The 20,473-nt window shown below is 38.8% G+C and overlaps 1 protein-coding gene across 2 annotated transcripts in view; it reads right to left on the reverse strand.

Moving 5' to 3' along the window:
• The window catches only part of PREX2 (phosphatidylinositol-3,4,5-trisphosphate dependent Rac exchange factor 2), a 188,498-nt gene that overhangs the window by 89,735 nt on the left and 78,290 nt on the right, over positions 1-20,473 (reverse strand). For both annotated transcript variants that reach the window (XM_075743930.1, XM_075743931.1), the window contains 9 exons: positions 17,781-17,930; positions 13,267-13,411; positions 10,576-10,676; positions 5,281-5,384; positions 3,400-3,449; positions 2,764-2,839; positions 1,931-2,003; positions 620-762; positions 405-497 (listed from right to left, as the gene is read on the reverse strand). In XM_075743930.1, the coding sequence (XP_075600045.1) occupies positions 405-497; positions 620-762; positions 1,931-2,003; positions 2,764-2,839; positions 3,400-3,449; positions 5,281-5,384; positions 10,576-10,676; positions 13,267-13,411; positions 17,781-17,930 (935 nt within the window). The remainder of the gene's footprint in view (positions 1-404; positions 498-619; positions 763-1,930; positions 2,004-2,763; positions 2,840-3,399; positions 3,450-5,280; positions 5,385-10,575; positions 10,677-13,266; positions 13,412-17,780; positions 17,931-20,473) is intronic.

Here is a 20,473-nt window from a genome sequence, read left to right on the forward strand (position 1 = left end):
CCATGACATATATCAAGTGCAACTCACAGACTAGCTTTATACTCATTTCAGATTCTACCAAAAAATGTTTATTCTACTCATGATTAATGTCATCATTGGAATATAGTAAAACATATAAAAATAAAATTATAACTTTATATCACCACTCAATATGCAATTTACCTGAGCAGAAAACAACTATTGATAATGGTCAGAGCAATATTTTAAACAAAAAACCAAGACAAAACAAACAGAAAAAAAAAAAAGAAAAAAAGGAAAAAATAAAAGATTCATAACCACAGCTTTCTTGGAAAGTTGTCATTGTTACCTTCTACTACTATAGATTTTCCTAATTGGTGTAAAAAAAATACACCTGTGATCACATGAATAAAACAGGGAAGATGATAATTTATAATACTTGATACCTCAGCATTTGATCCTTTCTCCACCACTTTAATAATTGGCACCTTGTTTTTATCTTCTAAACCAAAACCATAGGTGCCTTCATTCGATTTAATCTGAAAAATAAAAGAAGAGCTAAAGTATATCCCCATTAAATAACAACACACAGTGCTAATTTATTGTCACTACAACCATTTTTTTCACTGATCAAAGCATACAATCATTGGGTTTCACTCACCAGTAATGACTTGGCTATGACATTTTCCACTACTTTCAGATCATGTTTCATGAGTCTGTGCTTCATATTTGACCCTTCCATTTCTTCATCCGCATAAAAACGGAACAGCAGTGGTTCATCCTTAAATTCGCTTTTCTCTAACACTGCATGATACAAAACCACACACATTAATCCTTTTTTTCTTTTGAACTTTTGAATATCATGTCTTTCATGAACCATAAAATACTGAACATGCATGCACACATCAAATGCTAGCAAAATATTTTTGTGTGTGTGAATCTAGGGAAATCTTAATTTTTAACATAAATTACCAATTTTATTTCGACCATTACAGAGAGGTATCACTAAACTCATTTTCAACAACAACATCTGGATTCCACCAAGCTGAGGACGACACATTAGCCTGAAATGGTTTTAGTGAAAATGCCAAGCACAAGGGTTTTTCCTAAAAAGGATTTAAAAACATCATTTTGAAAAGTTCCGATGGACAGCTGCTGGAGATGATCACCACGAAGTTCTGGCACTCTCCAGGTGGCAAAGCATGCCAGGTTCAGTATTAGAAATGGGTTTGGTGGGGATGTGGAAGCAACTAGAACAGCAGGCAGATGCAGTTTGTATTTTTAAAAGTAAAAGGAAGAAGAATGAACAGTGCCAGAGAGGAAGGTAATTCTCCCTCCTTCTCTAAACAAGCTGATGAGAAAATAATTTCTTCCTCTTTTCATTTCAGTAAATGACCTACTGCTTCAATCCTTTCACTGAAATCTTCCCTCTGATGGTATTAAATGTGACCTTGTTCACCTCATTTCTGGTACTGCACATATCTCTGCTTTCCTCTCCCTTCTTCTTTGTTCGCTGCTGTCCTGATGATTTTCTCATTTTTCTACAGTCCACTTTCTCCTATTGGCACCACTTCACTTTTTTAAAGTCATGCTCCTCCATGCATTATTCGTTCCCCTAAAAATGTTTCCTTTCTTTTCTACATATTTCCTAATTTTTTATCATCTTATCTGTGCAAACATGTATTACCTGCTTAAGAAATTTCTTTCAAAGTGGCTAATAAAACTACCCCCCCTAAATCCTTTAGAGGATTAATTCCTCAGTACATGCTACAAAATTGACTGAAAATAATTTTCAGAGTATACAATAGCTTTTTTATTGTTGAAGATTGTAGCATAGGTCTCTTCAGCAATACAATGAAACAACTTCCTATCCCTTCTATAATATCTTTACCAGCCCCTGCATTTCCTTCCAACTCTGTAGATAGCATTAAACAAAAGGTAAGCATAGCTTGTACAGAATGTATTTACTTACCATGGTGCATAAACCCATTATCACAAAGAGCTACACCAAATATCATAGCTTCCTCCCTCGTCCGGCAATCCCCCTGTTAAAACATAGAATATTTTTTTTAAATATATTTTAATATAGCACCAAAATAGATTCTATGCACAATGGTGTAACCTCACAGGGCTGGCAATGATTGTTATATTTACCACTGCCACCTTTATGTACACATTTATAGCATACATATAAAACTGTATATACATGTTTATCATAGAATCATAGAATAGTTTGGGTTGGAAAGGACCTTTATACAGTATACCTCTTTATAGTTACAAATAAACACGTAAACATTTTAGTAACACTGCCTTCTCCATAAAAATTGAACATAATAGAATCTAAAAGTGTCGAAGTTTTTAACTTTTATTTTATGAAACTGGTGCATGCTGACTGAGTGAATAGGAAACTCTGTTATTGTTCCTAGATCGCTTAAAATAAAGCAAAATGAATGACAGCAAATTGGTACTGACTTTCATCCATCTAGTTAGTAATTTAGTTTTTCAGAGCCTATCCATTTCATTTTAAGCCATGAACAATGTTACATGCTGAATCACAAAGCTAAGTCTCATTAAAACATTTAAAGTTCAATTGCAAATAAGGAAGATAAGCACAAAAGGGATGAACAGCATGGCTGCTGACGGCCGATTTACGTTACTTTACTAGTTTAAGAGGATTACACTTACACACACTGTTCTAATAACCCTTACACAAAGTGTTTGCATGTTATTCTGCTTAATGCATCACTATCTTTCAAATTAGAATTTACATGAAAAACGTACGTAAATCCAAAGGTGTATACTTGCCTGTGCGATCAACCAGTCTATGAGTTTGTTAGCCATAACCACAGATTTGTAGGATCTCAAGTGATAATCTTTATCCCTTTTCAATACAAAACAAAACCAATTAAAAAAATCAAACAAAAACTCAAAAAAGCCTAACAGAAAAAAACCTTGTATTTTATAAAGAAGTCAGTGCAAGCTTGAATGGAGCGTTTTGTAACGGTTCAGAAGTTGTCTCTAGAGTAAAAAAGCAAGTCAAACCTTTTAATGTAGATGGAAAGGAGGAGGCTGACCATATCTGACTTGGGTGATAATGTCAGTAGAGTATAAAGGCAGTTGTTTTGTTACAGCTGGACTCTCCAAATGAGGTAATGGAGTGTTAGTAAAGGAGTGCATTAATATATACAGTAAGCATATAAGCATATCGATCAGGACCTAAAAGGCACTAAAAGTCTGTAAAAAAAGGTCATATTGAACAGAGTTTGCAGTCATTTAATGATTCAGTTATGTTTTTTGTCTTGATAGCCCTTCAATCTTGTTTGATTACTCCCAAGAGACCAATCTTGAAAGGATGGGTTAGGTTCCTACATTCAAACACAGTACCTTCAGATTATATACTTCTTCCGAATGACTCTCTAAGGATTTCCCAATTGGACTCACCTAATTACTGGGGTAAACAGACTGTGAAGGCGACAGTACAGTCGTACACCCTGTTGAAGAGAAAGATAAGGTTAGTTAACTACCCGTTCACACCACAGAGAATGTAAGAGGAATGGACACAGTAAGGAGGCCTATATGTTCTAAATACACTTCATTTAGATAGTAAAAAAAAAAGTCTGTTCAAATTTCGATATATTTTCATCTGCCAAAATACACTATTTCCAGCTAATAATATTGATGAATAAATTATGAGAAAGAAAACATTTCCAATCTAATCTGAGCTTCACTAAGACACATGCAAAAAGGATTAACTTTAAGGTAACATTAAAAAATTCAGAAGGTATAGTACTTTGAAAGAAAAGTACGCAAAACCTGAAAGATAAAGTAATATTTCCATGTATTGTTTTCCCAATCATTGGTTGCTGTTCTACACACAAAGTGAGTCATTAAAGTAAAAAACACTGCATTTCATAGAATCATAGAATCATAGAACGGTTTGGGTTGGAAAGGTACTTCAAAGATCATCTAGTTCCAAGCCCCCTGCCATGGGCAGGGACACCCTCCACTAGACCAGGTTGCCCAAAGCCTCATCCAACCTGGCCTTGAACACTTCCAGGGAGGGGGCATCCTCAACTGCTTTGGGCAACCTGTTCATCTCATCATCCTCATCGTAAAAAATTTCTTCCTTATATCTAATCTAAATCTACCCTCTTTCCATTTAAAGCCATTACCCCTTGTTCTGTCACTACATGCCCTTGTAAACAGTCCCTCTCCAGCTTTCTTGTAGGCCCCCTTTAGGTACTGGGAGGCTGCTATAAGGTCTCTCCTGAGCCTTCTCTTCTCCAGGCTGAACAACCCCAATTCTCTCAGCCTGTCTTCATAGGAGAGGTGCTCCAGCCCTCTGATCATGGCCCTCCTCTGGGCTTGCTCGAACGGCTCCATGTCCCTGTCCATTTGATTACATATATCCATACTTTACTTACAAATTGAAATTACTACTAACCAATAAACTTCAAAAAAAAGCAAAAATATTCAAAGAATGGAAATGTTTTCAATTAAAAAACAAAGAATAAAATTTGGAGGAATTTAAGAAACTACCGTCAGAAAATGTTATTTAAAAAAAAGAAATCACATTAGTATTCCTTAGCAGACTCCCAAAAAAGAATTATGTTTATAACATGGAAGAAGAACCATGTATAAAAATTAAAAGTTGTGTCAAATTAGATTCCATCCTGCTTTGCTGTGCCTGGTAATTCAGTATTGAAGATTTTTCTAGATAGACGCTACATTAAAAAATGCTAGCAGAAAAGTGAGTGACACTGTAATGTAATACCCAAATTTTCTACCACCTCAAAATTACAAAAAGTTTAAATATTATTGAGTTTAAAGGCAACTTTGTTTAATCATTTTGTATGCTCCATAGTGTAAATGGATAGCACTATCTATCCGTGTTTAAACATCTAGATGACCGCAGAGTTACTGCCTTGTTAAGGCACTAATAAAAGACACTCAGATTTAAGTGAAAATTGAAAACAATTTTCTACATATAGCTTCATATCTATTAAAATGGACTGAAAAATACAGTAGCCTGAAACATCAGCCTCAGAATCATCCAGAACTACAGGCAATGCATCCTGCATATGAAACCATTAAATAAGAAAAAATAACTAAAAAATAAACAACTTTGATTTGGTATTTAAAATGTGTAACAACAAGCCAAAATCTTCCCTTACAAATGGAAAACTGAATTTGATTCACACAGAGACAGACAAGTATGAGGGGATGTTATTTATCCCAGCACAAAATTTCACATTATTTTTCAAGCAGAATCTCAACTTCTGATGTGGTCTTACTAATAATAGCAACTATTCTCTTCTGTACCTTAGAGATCACATCCTGCATCTCATTTCTGGGGTAGTATGTTCCATCATCGTATCGGAATCTGTACAGCATGTGTTCAGGTTTGAATTGGTGCTTATCTGTAACTAAATTAAAACAAAAATTAAAAAGTCATGTATTGTTAGGTGACTTCCTGAAGAAATCAACAAGAGAAAAGAGCACATGCATAATTTCTTCTAATAACAGCCTGTTACCCAGCAATAGGTAGATTTCAGACAGGGAGGGCAGGAAGCCCAATTAGATCATCTGCCCTAAGTTCCTTTATGTTACTGGTGACAATATTTCTCACAATGTTTAAGCAGTCCAGAAGAATCTAAACAATTTCAAGTCATATGGCAAAGAATAAGAGAGACAAACAGGCAGGAAACAGCCTGAAAAATTAGGCACTCAAATCTGTTCTAGCCTTCATCGCTTTTTGTAAAGATTATTGACCAAATAGCCAAATAAAGCTTCTTTTGCAACTATTCATATTATTTTCCCACATTATTCTCTGTTTTAATTTTTGCAGAGGCCAATTTCAGAGGAGTCAACAAAGACATGAACCCTCTACAATACTTCTGACCAGTTTTGTACTGGGGAGGAAAGGGAGAGGGAACTTCTTCCTCTATACGTACCCAGCTCAAGGTCTTCAGTGCAAGAGACTTGCAATCGTTATGAAGGTGTTGATAATCCACTTCCCCAAACAACCATGAAAAAGGTTCTTAACATGGATTTCCAGAGTTTCACAAGATTCCGACAACCACCTCACAACCTCAAGTGTTTTGTCAAGACAGTCATGTCATATATGATACAAAACTTCTCCTGGAAACAGTACTACAGCAAGTCTTTCTGAAAAAACAGCTCATTCATTTGATGGCTGAGGACAGCACCAGCACCATCCTAGGATAACCATCTTGTATTAATTACTGTTTTGCTTGCAGATGTAAGCTTTAATTTTGAAACTATATTTGCATGTCATCAACTGATAAAGGAGGCTGCTGTAATGTCTTCATTAATCAGACTAACAGACCTGACAGTGTTAGGTGATTCTTCTGTGCATGCCTTCCTATACCAAGTGATTAAACCGTCATCTCTTATTCTCTTCAAAAAATTGTTAGGCACCATAAACTTTGTCTAGTAAGGTGCCTTCTGTCTGCATCGTTTTTCATGCCCCTTCAAGCTCTTCAGTATCACCATACATCATTTGATACATGGACATAAAAACTGGACTTCATATATTAAGTGGTTTCATCAGCGTAGTGTGCAAGAGCGAATAACCTGTATTTGATATACCTACTAATAGTAAAGCCCAGGACACTATTCCAATTGCTTGAACTGATGGTTCATGCTAAGGTGATTATCCAGACTAAACCCTAAGCTCTTTCACGTATCATTGCTTCTCAATACATCAAATATAGACTACACAATTTTCACATACAATGCCTAGAGAAACTATCTAAATGAATTTCAATTGATTGTGACCATTTACCTCAGAAAAAAAAAAGATACCTTCTAGTTCTGTAATTAAAAATAATTTCCTTCTGTTGGAGAAAAAACTTATTACACTAGATCAGCATACATTAAGAGTTTTTTAAAACCATCAACTACAGAAAATAAAAAAACCCACCACCAGGACAGTATTGGTTAAGGCCAAATTGTTCCTCACTGTTACAGAGATGCTCAGGGAGGGAACCAGGACCACAAAGCACCTTCCCATCCTTGCATGCCCACGATGAACAGAGCAGGCTCTGCCCCCTGAGGAACACAAGCACCGCTCTGTCTTTGCAGCCCCTACTTACACACAGAGCACCAGAAACTAAGGGAGCAGGTCCACAGAGCTGGCACACCCTGAGCTCTGGGAAGCAAGGAAACCAAACAAGGATGCTTCTGACTACAGTACTGTGTAAAATACAACATATATGCAGAGAATGCTGTGAGAGAAGCTGTACATTACTATTTGTATTTTAAGGGGGTTGTCTTCTGTGATATAGACGTGATTTGGCTTGTTCTACTCAAGAGGAAGGATAGATGATCTATCAGCTATGGTACTAACATGGAAACCTTAAAAAAATTCTGAAAACATTTAGCTTACTGTATAGCTTGACTTTTAACTAGAATCAGCTACACATTTGCAAGGCCATAGTTTTAAACACGTAAAGCTGATAAAATGCTTCATTACCACTAAAATAAGGAACCCCAAGCTGTTTTGTATGTCAGTCCCAACAATGTACCTATAGTTTGTGTTGGGATAGATATTTATATGGCACACACTAGGAAAAGGGAACTGATACAGGTTTAAACTGGTCGTTACTTTTTTTGCCAGGGTAATTCTGACTCAGATTAATGCACCATTCCAGCCACGTAAGTACCTATTAATTTTAAAACTATCTGATATTCAGATTATTTTTGTAACTACAAAGCTCTGCCTTGAGAAGAACCTTCCATCTCTAATCATCATCATCAAGGGACTGGACAAAGTATCTCAGCCCATTGGCTGGTGTAAGTCTTTTTATGTATGACAGAATGCCACCAGGTAGATTCAAAATAGCAACACGCAAACAGATTTTTCCCTTTTGCAAAACTGGGGAGGAAAAAAACCAAACAAACAAGGGAAACCCAAAACTTTTCTACTTGCAAGAGTTCACACAGCAGGAAGTAAAACAATGTCCATCACAACATGGGGCTGGCATTGCTAGAATGAAGCCCAGCACAGTGAATATGCAAAGTCTAACAAAGCCCTCTACAACATTTGCAATGTGAATAACAGCCAAACTTTCTTTCTCCCTTGCTCCCTCTGTGAAAACAGATGGTTCATTCAACTTTATTTTAAGAATTCTATTTTCACTAAACCACAGCTGGATCCACTATTCAAAGTAGCATGTCTGGCTCACATTTCTATGCCCTAATATAATTACGCTTTTATCTCATGAAATTACACAATATTCATTTAACTCTGTATTGAGAAAGTCTATAAGTGTATTTGGGATATAAATTATAAGATCAGGAAAAGAATCTTTGGCAACAGAATCATTCCATTGAAAACAATTCTCTGTGTGTAGTAAACATAATAGCATCTGACATTTGAATGATGGTGGAAGAAAATCATGTAGACTGACATTAAAGAATTAAAGACTACATGACTACTGATGAATAACCTTAATGTTTTCCCTCCTACTCTGCGTATGTTTAAAATGCACACCGCTAAGTGGCACTCTGTTACTCCCACTTTCTTTCCAGACAAGGACACTAAAACATCATGGCAAAGAACTTATAAAGTAGGTATTTGTGTTGGTTTTGCGTGGCAAGGTTTTGGTAGCGGGGGGGGCTACAGGGGTGGCTTCTGTGAGAAGCTGCTAGAAGCTTCCCCTGTGTCTGATAGAGCCAATGCCAGCCGGCTCCAAGACAGACCCACCGCTGGCCAAGGCCAAGCCAATCAGCGCCTCTGGGATAACATATTTAAGAAAGAGAAAAACAGTTAGAGAGCACTTTTGCAGCCAGAGAGAGGAGTGAGAAGGTGTAAGAACATCTGCAGACACCAAGGTCAGTGCAGAAGGAGGGGGAGGAGGTGCTCCAGGCGCCGGAGCAGAGATCCCCCTGCAGCCCGTGGTGAAGACCATGGCGAAGCAGGCTGTCCCCCTGCAGCCCATGGAGGGAGGATGAGGGGGTGTAGCAATTCCACCTGCAGCCTGTGGAGGACCCCACGCCGGAGCAGGTGGAGGCACCTGAAGGAGGCTGTGACCCCATGGGAAGCCCGCGCTGGAGCAAGCTCCTGGCAGGACCTGTGGATCCGTGGAGAGAGGAGCCCACGTCAGAGCAGGTTTGCTGGCAGGACTTGTGACCCCGTGGGGGACCCACGCTGGAGCAGTTTGCTCCTGAAGGTCTGCACCCCGTGGAGGAGACTCACGTTGGAGAAGGTCATGAAGGACTGTCTCCCATGGGAGGGACCCCACGCTGGAGCAGGGGAACAATGAGTCCTCCCCCTGAGGATGAAGAAGCGGCAGAAACACCGCGTGATGAACTGACCGTAACCCCCATTCCCCGTCCCCCTGTGCTGCTGAGGGGGGCGGAGGTTGAAGCCGGGAGTGAAGTTGAGCCCGGGAAGATGGGAGGGGTGGGGGGAGGTGTTTTTTAAGATTTGGCTTTATTTCTCATTCCTCTACTCTGTTGTGCTTAGTAATAAATTAGATGAATTTCCTCTCTAAGTTCGGTCTGTTTTGCTCGTGATGATAATTAGAGAATGATCTCTCCCTGTCCTTATCTCGACCCGTAAGTTTTCTTTCATTGTACCTTTTCTCCCCTGTCTAATGAAAGAGGGGAGTGATAGAGCAGCTCTGGTGGGCACCTGGCCCTCAGCCAGGGTCAACCCACCACAGTATTAAATTTATTGCTTGCTGGAGGATGTAAGTATTAAAATGTATGTTATCAATGATTCCATCTAAATTTACACCATGGATCTATGTTGGAACAGTGGCTAACTTCACAACTCTTTCACTGTATTTTTTTTTAAGTGACTGTACCTATTGTAAGCCAAACATGCCTTCAAAACCAGAAGTGTGTCCAGTTCACTTATACAGTCCTGTTGGACTATATCTTGTAAAAGGGACAGAGATGAGGACCTGCTCTGATAAGAGAAAAATGTTGCCAATGCAAATTATCTCCAGAAATCAAACCTTCTTAATTGGTTCAAAAAATGAACCATTTCAGTGATACTTCTCTCCAGAATAAGCTAAACAGATAGTTGACTGAAAGTTTCAGCATAAAAATACCAATTTTAGTAACTATACAATGTAGTGAAAATAAGGCCTTAAAATTCCAAAGATTAAACTGATGGGTTCTAGGCTGGATTCCACCAGCACCACTTGTAATACCTAACAGATGAGCAGGCACATTTATCAAATGCCAACTGTGACTCACTGTGTTCTACAATTCCTAGGTGAACATGTATCCCTAAAAAGCCTGGCCTTAATAAAAGATTTAAATCCTTAAAAGCAGTCTACCTTTCTCTGTTCCTCCAGAATTTATTTTTGCTTACAAGAGAATAGCAATGTTTCTCTAGGTCCCTGTTTGCAACATTGTGATCCCAACAGCATAGATGTAATCTGATTAAATCAGTGGAGCCTCTCCCAGTAAATCTGGTAGGCATGGACAATGGGCCCATGAGGTCCCTGGAAGGATACAATGCAGATTCAACAAGCTGTCTTGCCTTAACAAGACCATCCTTTTGTCCAACAAAATTAAGTTCACTCTAATTACAACAATTACCTTGAAAACAAGTAAGTTAAAACTAATTATATTTACCATGATGGATAATGCCATTCTCTAATAAAGCTTGGCCAAGATGAACACCTTCTTCAGATTTGTGTATCTCTCCAATTTCCAACAACCAGGACACAAATTCACTGAATTAAAAACAGATACAAAAAACAAACTTTAATGTCATACCACCACATCTACTACATTTCCCTCTCAGTTACTAGTGCTTCTTACTAGCCTAGTGATTCTTAAGCCTAATGATCTTCAAAATGCCATACCACCTTTAAAAAAAAAATCAACTTTATTATTATTTCAACACAAATACATGTTTTCCCTTGAGACATCTTTTCTGTTCAGAAGTTTTACCTTTGCACATGGTGCACCATTAGCAAGTTTGCTGATGATACCAAACTGGGAGGTGCTGATGACTCTCGAGGGACAAGGGGCCTTGCACAGGGATCTAGATAGATTGGAGCATTGGGTAATCATTAATGCCATGAAATTTAACTAGTTCAAATGCCAGATTCTGCACCTGGGATGGTGTAATGCCAGGCACAAGTACAAACTGGGAGATGAGTGGCCGTGGAGCAGCCCTGCAGACAGGGATCTGGAGGTGCTGGTCAACATGAGCCAGCAGGGTGCCCTGGCAGCCAGGAGGGCAACCCGCGTCCTGGGGTGCATCAAACACAGCGTAACCAGCCGGTCAGAAGAGGTGATTGTCCACTGAGTTCAGCATTGGTGCAGCCTCACCTTCAGTACAGTGTGCAGTTCTGGGGCCCACAATTTCAGAAGGATGTTCAGGTCCTTGAATGCATCCAGAGCAGGGCAACAAAGCTGGTGAAAGGGCTGGAGGGCATGTCCTGTGAGGAGCAGCTACAGACTTTGGGTTTGTCTAGTGTGAAGAAAAGGAGGCTGAGGGGTGACCTCATTGCTCTCTGCAGCTTTCTGAGGAGGGGAAGTGGAGAGGGAGGTGCTGGGCTCTTCTCCCTGGCATCCAGTGATAGGATGTGTGGGAATGGTTCAAAGCTGCGCCAGGGGAGGTTCAGACTGGACATTAGGAAGCATTTCTTTATCGAGAGGGTGGTCAAACCCTGGAACAGGTTTCCTAGAGAGATGGTCAATGCCCCAAACCTGTCAGTGTTTGAGAGGCATTTGGACAATGCCCTTAACAACAGGCTTTAACTTTTGGTCAGCCCTGAAGTGGTCAGGCAGTTGGACTAGATGATTGTTGTAGGTCCCTTCCAACTGAAATATTCTAGTCTAGTCTATGTCTATGTCTATGTCTATTTCTGTGGTTTTGGGGATTTCCTACAGCAAAATAGAATAGACACGTGACCACACTGTCAAGTATTCTATTCTATTCTATTCTATTCTATTCTATTCTATTCTATTCTATTCTATTCTATTCTATCTTAACCTATCCTATCCCTATCCCTATTCCTATGGTTTTGGGGATTTCCCAAAGTAGAATAGACACATGTGACCAGATTGTCAAGTATAAGGCAACCCCAGACACACCTACTGCACCTGCCCAGGGTAGACATGCTGTGAAGGCAGAAAATAATCACAGTATGATAGAACAGTAGGCCTGTTACTTCTGAGATGTATCAGACCCATGGACATCCTCAGCACATAGACAAAGTATATAGTGCATGAGCAGGATATACCTGACTTATTTCACAATAAACCTGATGCAATTCAGAGACATCAAATTTATAGCATATAAGATATTTGTATGTGTGTTACAAATCAAAAGAACAATGTAGTGAGGTAGTGCAACATTCACATTCATGTTTTTTAACTGGTGACCTAGGGACCAGCAAAAGCGTACTTCAAAAGGGTCCACTTAAAAAATAGCATAGAAAAACAGCCATTTGATGGTACATTTAAACGTTTCACACATGGCTTCTCATCACGAGTGTATTCTTTACCTGCTTCCAACAACTTCACTTATGGAACATGATTCAACCAAAACTTAATGATTAACTTTAATCCTCATTTTAATTATCACCTCCTATGTGAGACAACACATGAAAATCTCCAAAGGTTCATTTCCACTTTTGAACCCAACAGTATCATCACCGTAATGTGCTTGTGTAAAACAGTCACTGTACTTTATAAAAATACTTTCCATACTTAACTGTCTTACAGTCAAATGAAATAAGTGATAACCCCTCCATCCCCAAACTAATTTTCTTGTCATACACACATTTTTAGGTACCTATTGCTTTCTCCTCCTCTTGCATTTAGTCTTCTTAAGTCATAGGTATAATATGACATTCTAAAGATCCTCCTGACAATAAAGGTGGATTTTTAAACATGTAAACTGCATTTTATAACTCTGTACCTGACATTCAGGCAAGAGGAGGACAGAAACAGTTTGAGAGACAGAATTTTTAAGTGGAATAAAGCAAATTTGATACTCTAAACTAGGCATTTCAAAGACAAAATGCATTAAAGAAGTTGGGAATTATTTCTTCAAAGAAACTATTTTATTTAACGCATTTTCATATTTTCAACATGCCTTTGCAGCCTTGTCCCTTTAAAAAGCTACTTTGGAACATGAGTACACACCCATAAATTTCAAGCAGATCCATTTCCATTTTGGCTAAATTCTACGAGGCAAATAGGCCTAACAGACATTACAAGTAAAGCATGTTTTCTGCAGAATCCCAAAGAAGATTTAAACTGTATTTTTAGCTAGTCAAAATTTATGCTATAAAATGCATATAATACCTTCCAAGAAAGCATTTGGGGAAAGTGGTTAATTTCCTCTTCCTGTCTTTGATGAGATTCCCTTGTTTGCACATCATTTTGTACAGTCTTTCTCCTTGCTCAGAGATCATCACCCAAGTGTCCTGTTCCATGCCCAATTTTAAACCTGCCAAAAATGCATTAAAATTGTATGAAGTGATATTGCCATTATATTTCAATATCTTCCCCAAAATGGAGAAGCGATACCAATATTTTACATACAAAAATAGTAAAAGCATTGTTTTCCATTATTTTTCTCAGAATTATGATTCATTTATGAACATCTAATATTCATAAAGCATAAGTGAATTTTATTTATAATTTCCTCACAGTGAACTGTTACTGAAAATGTACACATATACCAACATCACCATTGATATTGCAGTAATAAATACTAATACCGTGATTTTTAGACTTCGGTATATGTTTAAAAGAAAAGGGCCTTGGTTTTGCTCTTACCATGTGATAATACAAATGTTTTCACATAAAGGAAACTTTTTCAAATTTCCAATGATCCATAACTAGTTATCTGTTATACATTTCTTAGTTTCACGTAAGATTAATTAACGTAAGATTAATTAACTTTTCCACAAAAGCATTTACATAACTTGATTTTTATTTGCTTCAGAATTTTCTCAACAACCAAAAACTATCAAGGGTTTTAGTTCAATATTTCTTACTGGTTTATTTTTTCCTGATTCTCTTCTCAAGAAAATCACTGTGTTTTCTGAGTAACAGATGATCAAATGTAGTTTTTGTTGAATTATGCGTCCTGCTGGCCACCCACAGAAGCTTGTGCTTCCAAGGAATAGCACAGACCTTCATATCCCATGTGCTTTCTCCATAAGCAATTATTAAATCTGAACAAACCGCACACTTCTGGAATGTCTTATGTACGTGTTCTCAGTTTCTGTTCAGATTTTCACATTTCTAAAACTATAACCGTACATATTAAATCTGAGTAATAGTCTGCCACTTCTTTAATTCTAAAAAAAAAGCCAGAAAAAAATGTACCTGTCATGAAAAAAAGCTAACAATGGTATTGGAAACAGATATAGGAGTGTCTCTCATCGTCCAGGAACCAGATAGTGGTGATGCCACGCAAACAGATAAAACCTAATTTATTCCCAGGAAAAGAAAGCTTAACCAAAATACTACTTTTGGAAGTTATAGTATGTTGATGTTTTTATTTGTATTGACTGTTGGAATCAGATCATCACAGCATCATCAGCCTTAAAGATGATCACCTTTTAAATACATTTCTAACTTGCTGAATGCCTCGAGTGGTTACAGGAAAGCCCCAAAACTGACAGAAAGACTTCCTAGCAAAAAGTTTCCAATTCACCTTGATTTCTCCTAGCAAGAAAATACAATCTATAAAGTGGTCCTAACTGATAATTCAATTACAGCTGCTGAAATCTCTGCTAAAGTACTTCATTCAGGGCGTTTTCTCCTTTTTGCTCTGCTTCTGCTATACAGATTCCAGTTTCCTTCAGTACACTGAATTTTTGAGTCTCCCAACATGAACTGCCCAGCAAGCCCCAGCTACATGGCACCGTCACGCTGTATTTCCATGCCTCACTCCTGCTCTACGTGCCGTATTCACCTAGTCTGCAGATCACTGCGATCTGCCATCCTGTGCAAGATGTGGGGTCCACAGCACCGTTACAAAGAATTGCATGGGCATGGGCACGCATGGCACAACGAAGAGGGAGTCACTCATGTGAGCCTCACTCCCAGGTCAAGAGATCTGGCAAGTGTGTTCATTTGATTTAGTTGTTCTCAGACTTGCAAAGGAGATAAAACACTGTTCTCACATGTGCAGTCATTTAGACTTCAATGTAATTGCCTATATATATGCAGGCTCCATGTCTTATTAAGTAAACATACAATTAAAGCATCTTTATGTTCACAGTGAATGGAAAAGTGTTTATAGCTACATTTAGATACAGTATTTGAATTCTAAAAAGATAGCTGTTTGGTTCCCGAGTCATTTGGCAACCTGCCTGCAATTAAGTTGACGCATCCTGCTTTGTAAGAGGTGTTTATACAGACATTTTGAAGAAAATCACTGTGCTGGAGGAGATGGATAAATGTGTAAGTTGATAGACTAGCAGAGATATTCAAGAAATACTTTTGAAGATACTGTGTTGCAAACTGAGTCTAAATGTGTACCAAATCCTCTCTTGCTCTGTGGTCTTCCTCTTTCTTCTGTGATTGTCTCCTTGACAGCAAACCCACTGCAAACACCACAATTTGAGCAATTCCCCAAGTCATGGGATGCTAAAATCCTAGATCCTGGCTTGCCTTTGGGAAGGCCTCAAGCTTGGCAAGGTTTAGCTCAAACTCACCTCTACTACCAGCTGCTCAATACTATAGTGTGAAATAGTAAGAATACATCAACACAAATCACTCCCACTTACTCTTTCTATTTCTTTCCTAAAGGTATCATCAAGAGTGTAAGGGAGACAAGAAACCTAACAGTGGAGTGGGATTTGTTAAAAATCTTTTTAGCCAGTTGCAGTTAAGGCCACGTACAGAAGCGGACCAAACTTCTGTTGTTGTTGACACCATCTCTATCACACTGATTTTTCATCTGTTACTTTAAAATGTAGAGGTTTTAGACCACCCAGGCACCTTTTTTAGCTTTTCTACTATTAATTCCTGTTGGAACTATGAATTAGGTAGTGGTCAGACACCCTAGTTGAAACTGTGGTTCTACAAACATCCAGAATTCAACTTTAAAAGACAAAAGAAAGTACAGTTAGTCTCCACTGGAGGCACAAAACAATGGCTATTACAACAGGCTACAGAAAATCTACCCAGATCTAACTACAAGGTCATATTTTCTTTCAAAATCAAGGCTCCAAACAACATTATTGATTAGGATATTTTAGCTCACAAATGAAATTAGCTCCAGAAGATTGTTTAACATCTTTGTCAGTGACATGGACACTGAGATTGAGTGCATCCTCAGTGAGTTTGCTGATGACACCAAGCTGTGGGGTGCAGACCTTGACAGGCTTGAGAGGTGGGCCAATGCAAACCTCACAAAGTTCAACAAGGCCAAGTGTGAGGTCCTGCACATGGGCTGGCGCAATCCCAAGCACAACTATAGGCTGGGCAAGGAATGGATTGAAAGCAGCCCTGAGGAGCAGGACTTGGGGGTATTGATTGATGAGAAGCTCAACATGAGCCAGCCATGTGCACTTGCAGCCCAGAAAGCCAACCGTGTCCTGGGCTGCATCAAAAGAGGTGTGACCAGCAGGTCGAGGGAGGTGATCCTGCCCCTCTACTCCGCTCTTGTGAGACCCCACCTGGAGTACTGCATCCAGCTCTGGGGGCCCCAGTACAGGAGAGACATGGAGCTGTTGGAGCGAGTCCAGAGGAGGGCCACGAAGCTGATCGGAGGGATGGAGCACCTCTCCTATAAGGCAGGCTGAGAGAGTTGGCATTGTTCAGCCTGGAGAAGAGAAGGCTGCGGGGAGATCTAATGGCAGCCTTCCAGTACCTAAAGGGGGTCTACAAGAAAGCTGGAGAGGGACTGTTCACAAGGGCGTGTAGTGATAGGACAAGGGGTAATGGCCTTAAACTGAAGGAGGGTAGATTTAGATTAGATATCAGGATATCACCCTGTGAGGGTGGTGAGGCACTGGAACAGGTTGCCCAGGGAAGTTGTGGATGCCCCCTCCCTGGAAGTGTTCAAGGACAGGCTGGATGAGGCTTTGAGCAATGTGGTCTACTGGAGGGTGTCCCTGCCTCTGGCAGGGGGTTGGAACTAGATGATCTTTAACCCAAACCAGTCTATGATTCTATGATTCTATGAAGATGATGATGCATCATCTTTCCCTGGTTCTACTTTGTGCTGGGTTCACCTTGAATACATGAAGTTATTTGTGGTCTCATTTGAGATCAGGATTATATTTCATCCAAGCATCCTTCCACCTCAATTCAGCTATTCAAAAAGACAGTCATTTTCCAATGGTGATTCTTTACTTTCTTGGGTAGGGGAGAATACATCAAAGATGGGGTAGTGGGTATATTCTGTACTGTTTCATGTTGGATCATCTGCATGAAGATCCAACATAGAAAACTTGCTCATGGCAGTGATTCAAATGTCCAGTCCCAAAATGGAATCAATGCATACAAATCCCACAAGACATTTAGGACAGACCCTCATATACTACAAACAGTAATAGTACACAGGCTTCAATGAAATTACTACAATTTGTACTGGTTGAAGATAAGCTGTAGAAAGATAGGTTAAATCATCAGCCCATTTCCAAAACAGCTTTCACTACCAGCATACATGATTCAAGCGTTTATGCCCTTCCCAGTACAAGTTTGATTTATTTTTTCCAAGCTCTTATTCATAAACCTTCAGCTGAACCTGACACTACAAGTTTTCCTGGCAGCTGGTTTTGCTTTATATCTCAACATAAAAAAAACCAGCATGGCTTTCTGGCAAAGCAGCACAAGGAAGTTTATTAACCTACCTTTTCTTCTCTCTCGCTCTTTCAAAATAGCTTCCAGCCATTCTTGCTTCTCTTCAGGGGTTTTTGCCATGCATACAAACCATTTGTTCTTTGCCGTGTTGTGGATCTTCCAGCCATTAATAACAGTGTGGCCGCTGCTGTGATAGTCAGCTGGGAATAGATAAAATGGCTTAAAGAGCAACAACTCTTAAAAAAGCAATAGTTATTATAATTATTAAGAACTCTTATCATTATAGATAAAGCTCAGGAAATACACAAAAATAAAAGCGAATTTGAAGTTGTCTGTGCTGTTTGTGAACTACACTATAAGTTAATAAACCGTATTTTTAACTTTTAGTAAATAATGTCCTTTTCAAAATGTAACAGAATTGCCTAGCATATGGAAGAAGGTGTAAACTCGACAACTAAACCAGGCAGACTCCTCTGAAAAGAACAGATCATGGTACTTGGATTACTTTTGTTTGTGTTAAACTGTAATAAATTCCTTAAAAAGCAGCACTGTGGTTTTGCCCCTTAAATTACTCAGAGCTGCTGTGCTGATTGAACAATTTACTATTAAATTTTAAAAAGAACTAAATACACAGGGGGAAAAACACAATTTCAATTTGAACAGTAAGCAAATCCTATGTATTATTTGATGTATATTTGGTTACCTGAATAAAGAAATATATATACATTTCATTGTTTACACAAAATGAAATATAAAACAATATTTAGTATAACCTCAAGAAAACTCACTAACCAAATGCATATATTTTTAAATACGTTCTTAACAACCCTATGTTCAGTGTGCACTTTATGGGAGAGAGGTAACAACTGCTGATCTGAGGTATCTTGAACTTCTGACTCTTAACATGTAAACCACTATGCTATAAAAGGAGACAATTTACTGCTTATTACTCTGTCTTTACTTACATAACATTTGAATATAACATAGGCCATAAATCGTATTCAGAAATTAGCTAAACAGACTTCCTCTCCAAAACTGACACCCTTGAATATCCTTCACTTAGAAGTTCATGCATTTCCTGGGGGAAAATTTGTGAGGCATAAGTGTCCCATGGTAACAAATATATTTTTTTGCATAAAATACATATTAAAACTAGAACTAGCAACTATTGTACGAAATATTAAAAAAATCAAAGGTCAACACTGTCGCACCACGAACTTTCATAAAGAGGCAAGAAAGTCCCAGGGCCAGCCCTGAACTACTATAATAACTATAGAGCTTTTTACTTTGTATAAACTTTTTCATAATTCAGCCTTGTTTTGTATAATGAGATGAGATTTTCTGAAAGTGAAACTCTTGCTGAAATGCTTGCTAAGATTTATCATAAATCTCAGCAGACATGCTAGTATCCTTTCAATAACTCTGCATTTTAATTAGATGGAAAGCAGCCAAACTTTGTATACTGGGCTGGAAAATGTCAGGAACTACTAGAAAATCACGCGATTGATGGCTAATTTCTAAACCAACAAAACTTTCTAGTACTCAAAGTGTGTAAGAAAGTGCAAGCAAGTCTATGACAGGAAGAAAAAATAAGTTATTTTTGCAACGTCATGTTTCTACCATGTATAATATCATGTATTTTTATTCACATAACCTATACATAATATCCTTTGTCCCTTTAAAAACACTGTTTCTTGAAAACTAGCCATCATATCATTCATGCACTGTCAGAAAAACAGAGTCAAAAGTGAGGGAAAAGAAAGAAGCCTCAGACAGAAGCTCTCAGCAGACAGACTGCAGCCCTTTGGAGATCAGAGGCAGGAGCACTACTGGAGGAAGGAAGGTTAAGGCCCCTTTGTATTATACAGGCATATATTTATAAACCTTGCAATATAGCACTAGCTGCTCCTTTTTGTTTATTTATTAAGTTAGAGGTTAATACCCATAAAACTACAGGGTGATATTTTTCCTGCAGTCTTCGTTACTGTATGTCTATCATCGCAACACCCGTGTTATGTAGGGAAATATCATGATCTCTAATGCAGCGAACCGTAGCAGTTAGTCGTGGCCAAAACATTAAAAAATGACAGCTCAGACTCAGAAATGGATTTAGATACTCCCATTTCAGTCCGGACAGAAAACTGGTGTCAATTTAGTAGTTTAATTCAGAAAAAAGTGGCTCATCTAGCCACTTGAATATGTGAGTGTAGAAATGACATTTTAAACATGCAGCTTCCTTGGCATCTGAAGGTCTGTAACTGCAGGGCCAAGAGCGCTGGCAGTTGGACCACATTTATCTCATGCCGCTACAAACTCACTGAATTCTGTGAAAAGCCCAGTCACCTAGCTAGGTACTAAGACTGCCTGATGTATACAGATGGCAATGAGTTCATATGGAGGAAAATAGGTAGTTATCGCCCAATTTTGCAACAGTAACCCACTCCAGTGATGCCCAGCTTGACTCCAACCTCTGCCTTTCACTGCAACACCCCTGCTTTCTCTTTTGCTCCCATGTTCCCCGTAACTGCAATCCTCCAAGGCTCCCGTGAGCAATTTGTTCTCCCCGATACACCCGTGCCCATAGTCTCCTGAAGAGCATTTCAGCATTATGCTATCATCCCAAATAAATTTATACCTTTTTTTGACTGGCTACTGGACAAAATCTGGTCAAGAGCTGCAGACGTCCTGGCTGGCCAGCCAGGAGGTATGCATGCTCTGACTGGCCAGCCGCATTGGAGATGAT

This window comes from Balearica regulorum, chromosome 2 (genome assembly GCF_011004875.1).
Source record: "Balearica regulorum gibbericeps isolate bBalReg1 chromosome 2, bBalReg1.pri, whole genome shotgun sequence".
NCBI lineage: Eukaryota > Metazoa > Chordata > Aves > Gruiformes > Gruidae > Balearica > Balearica regulorum.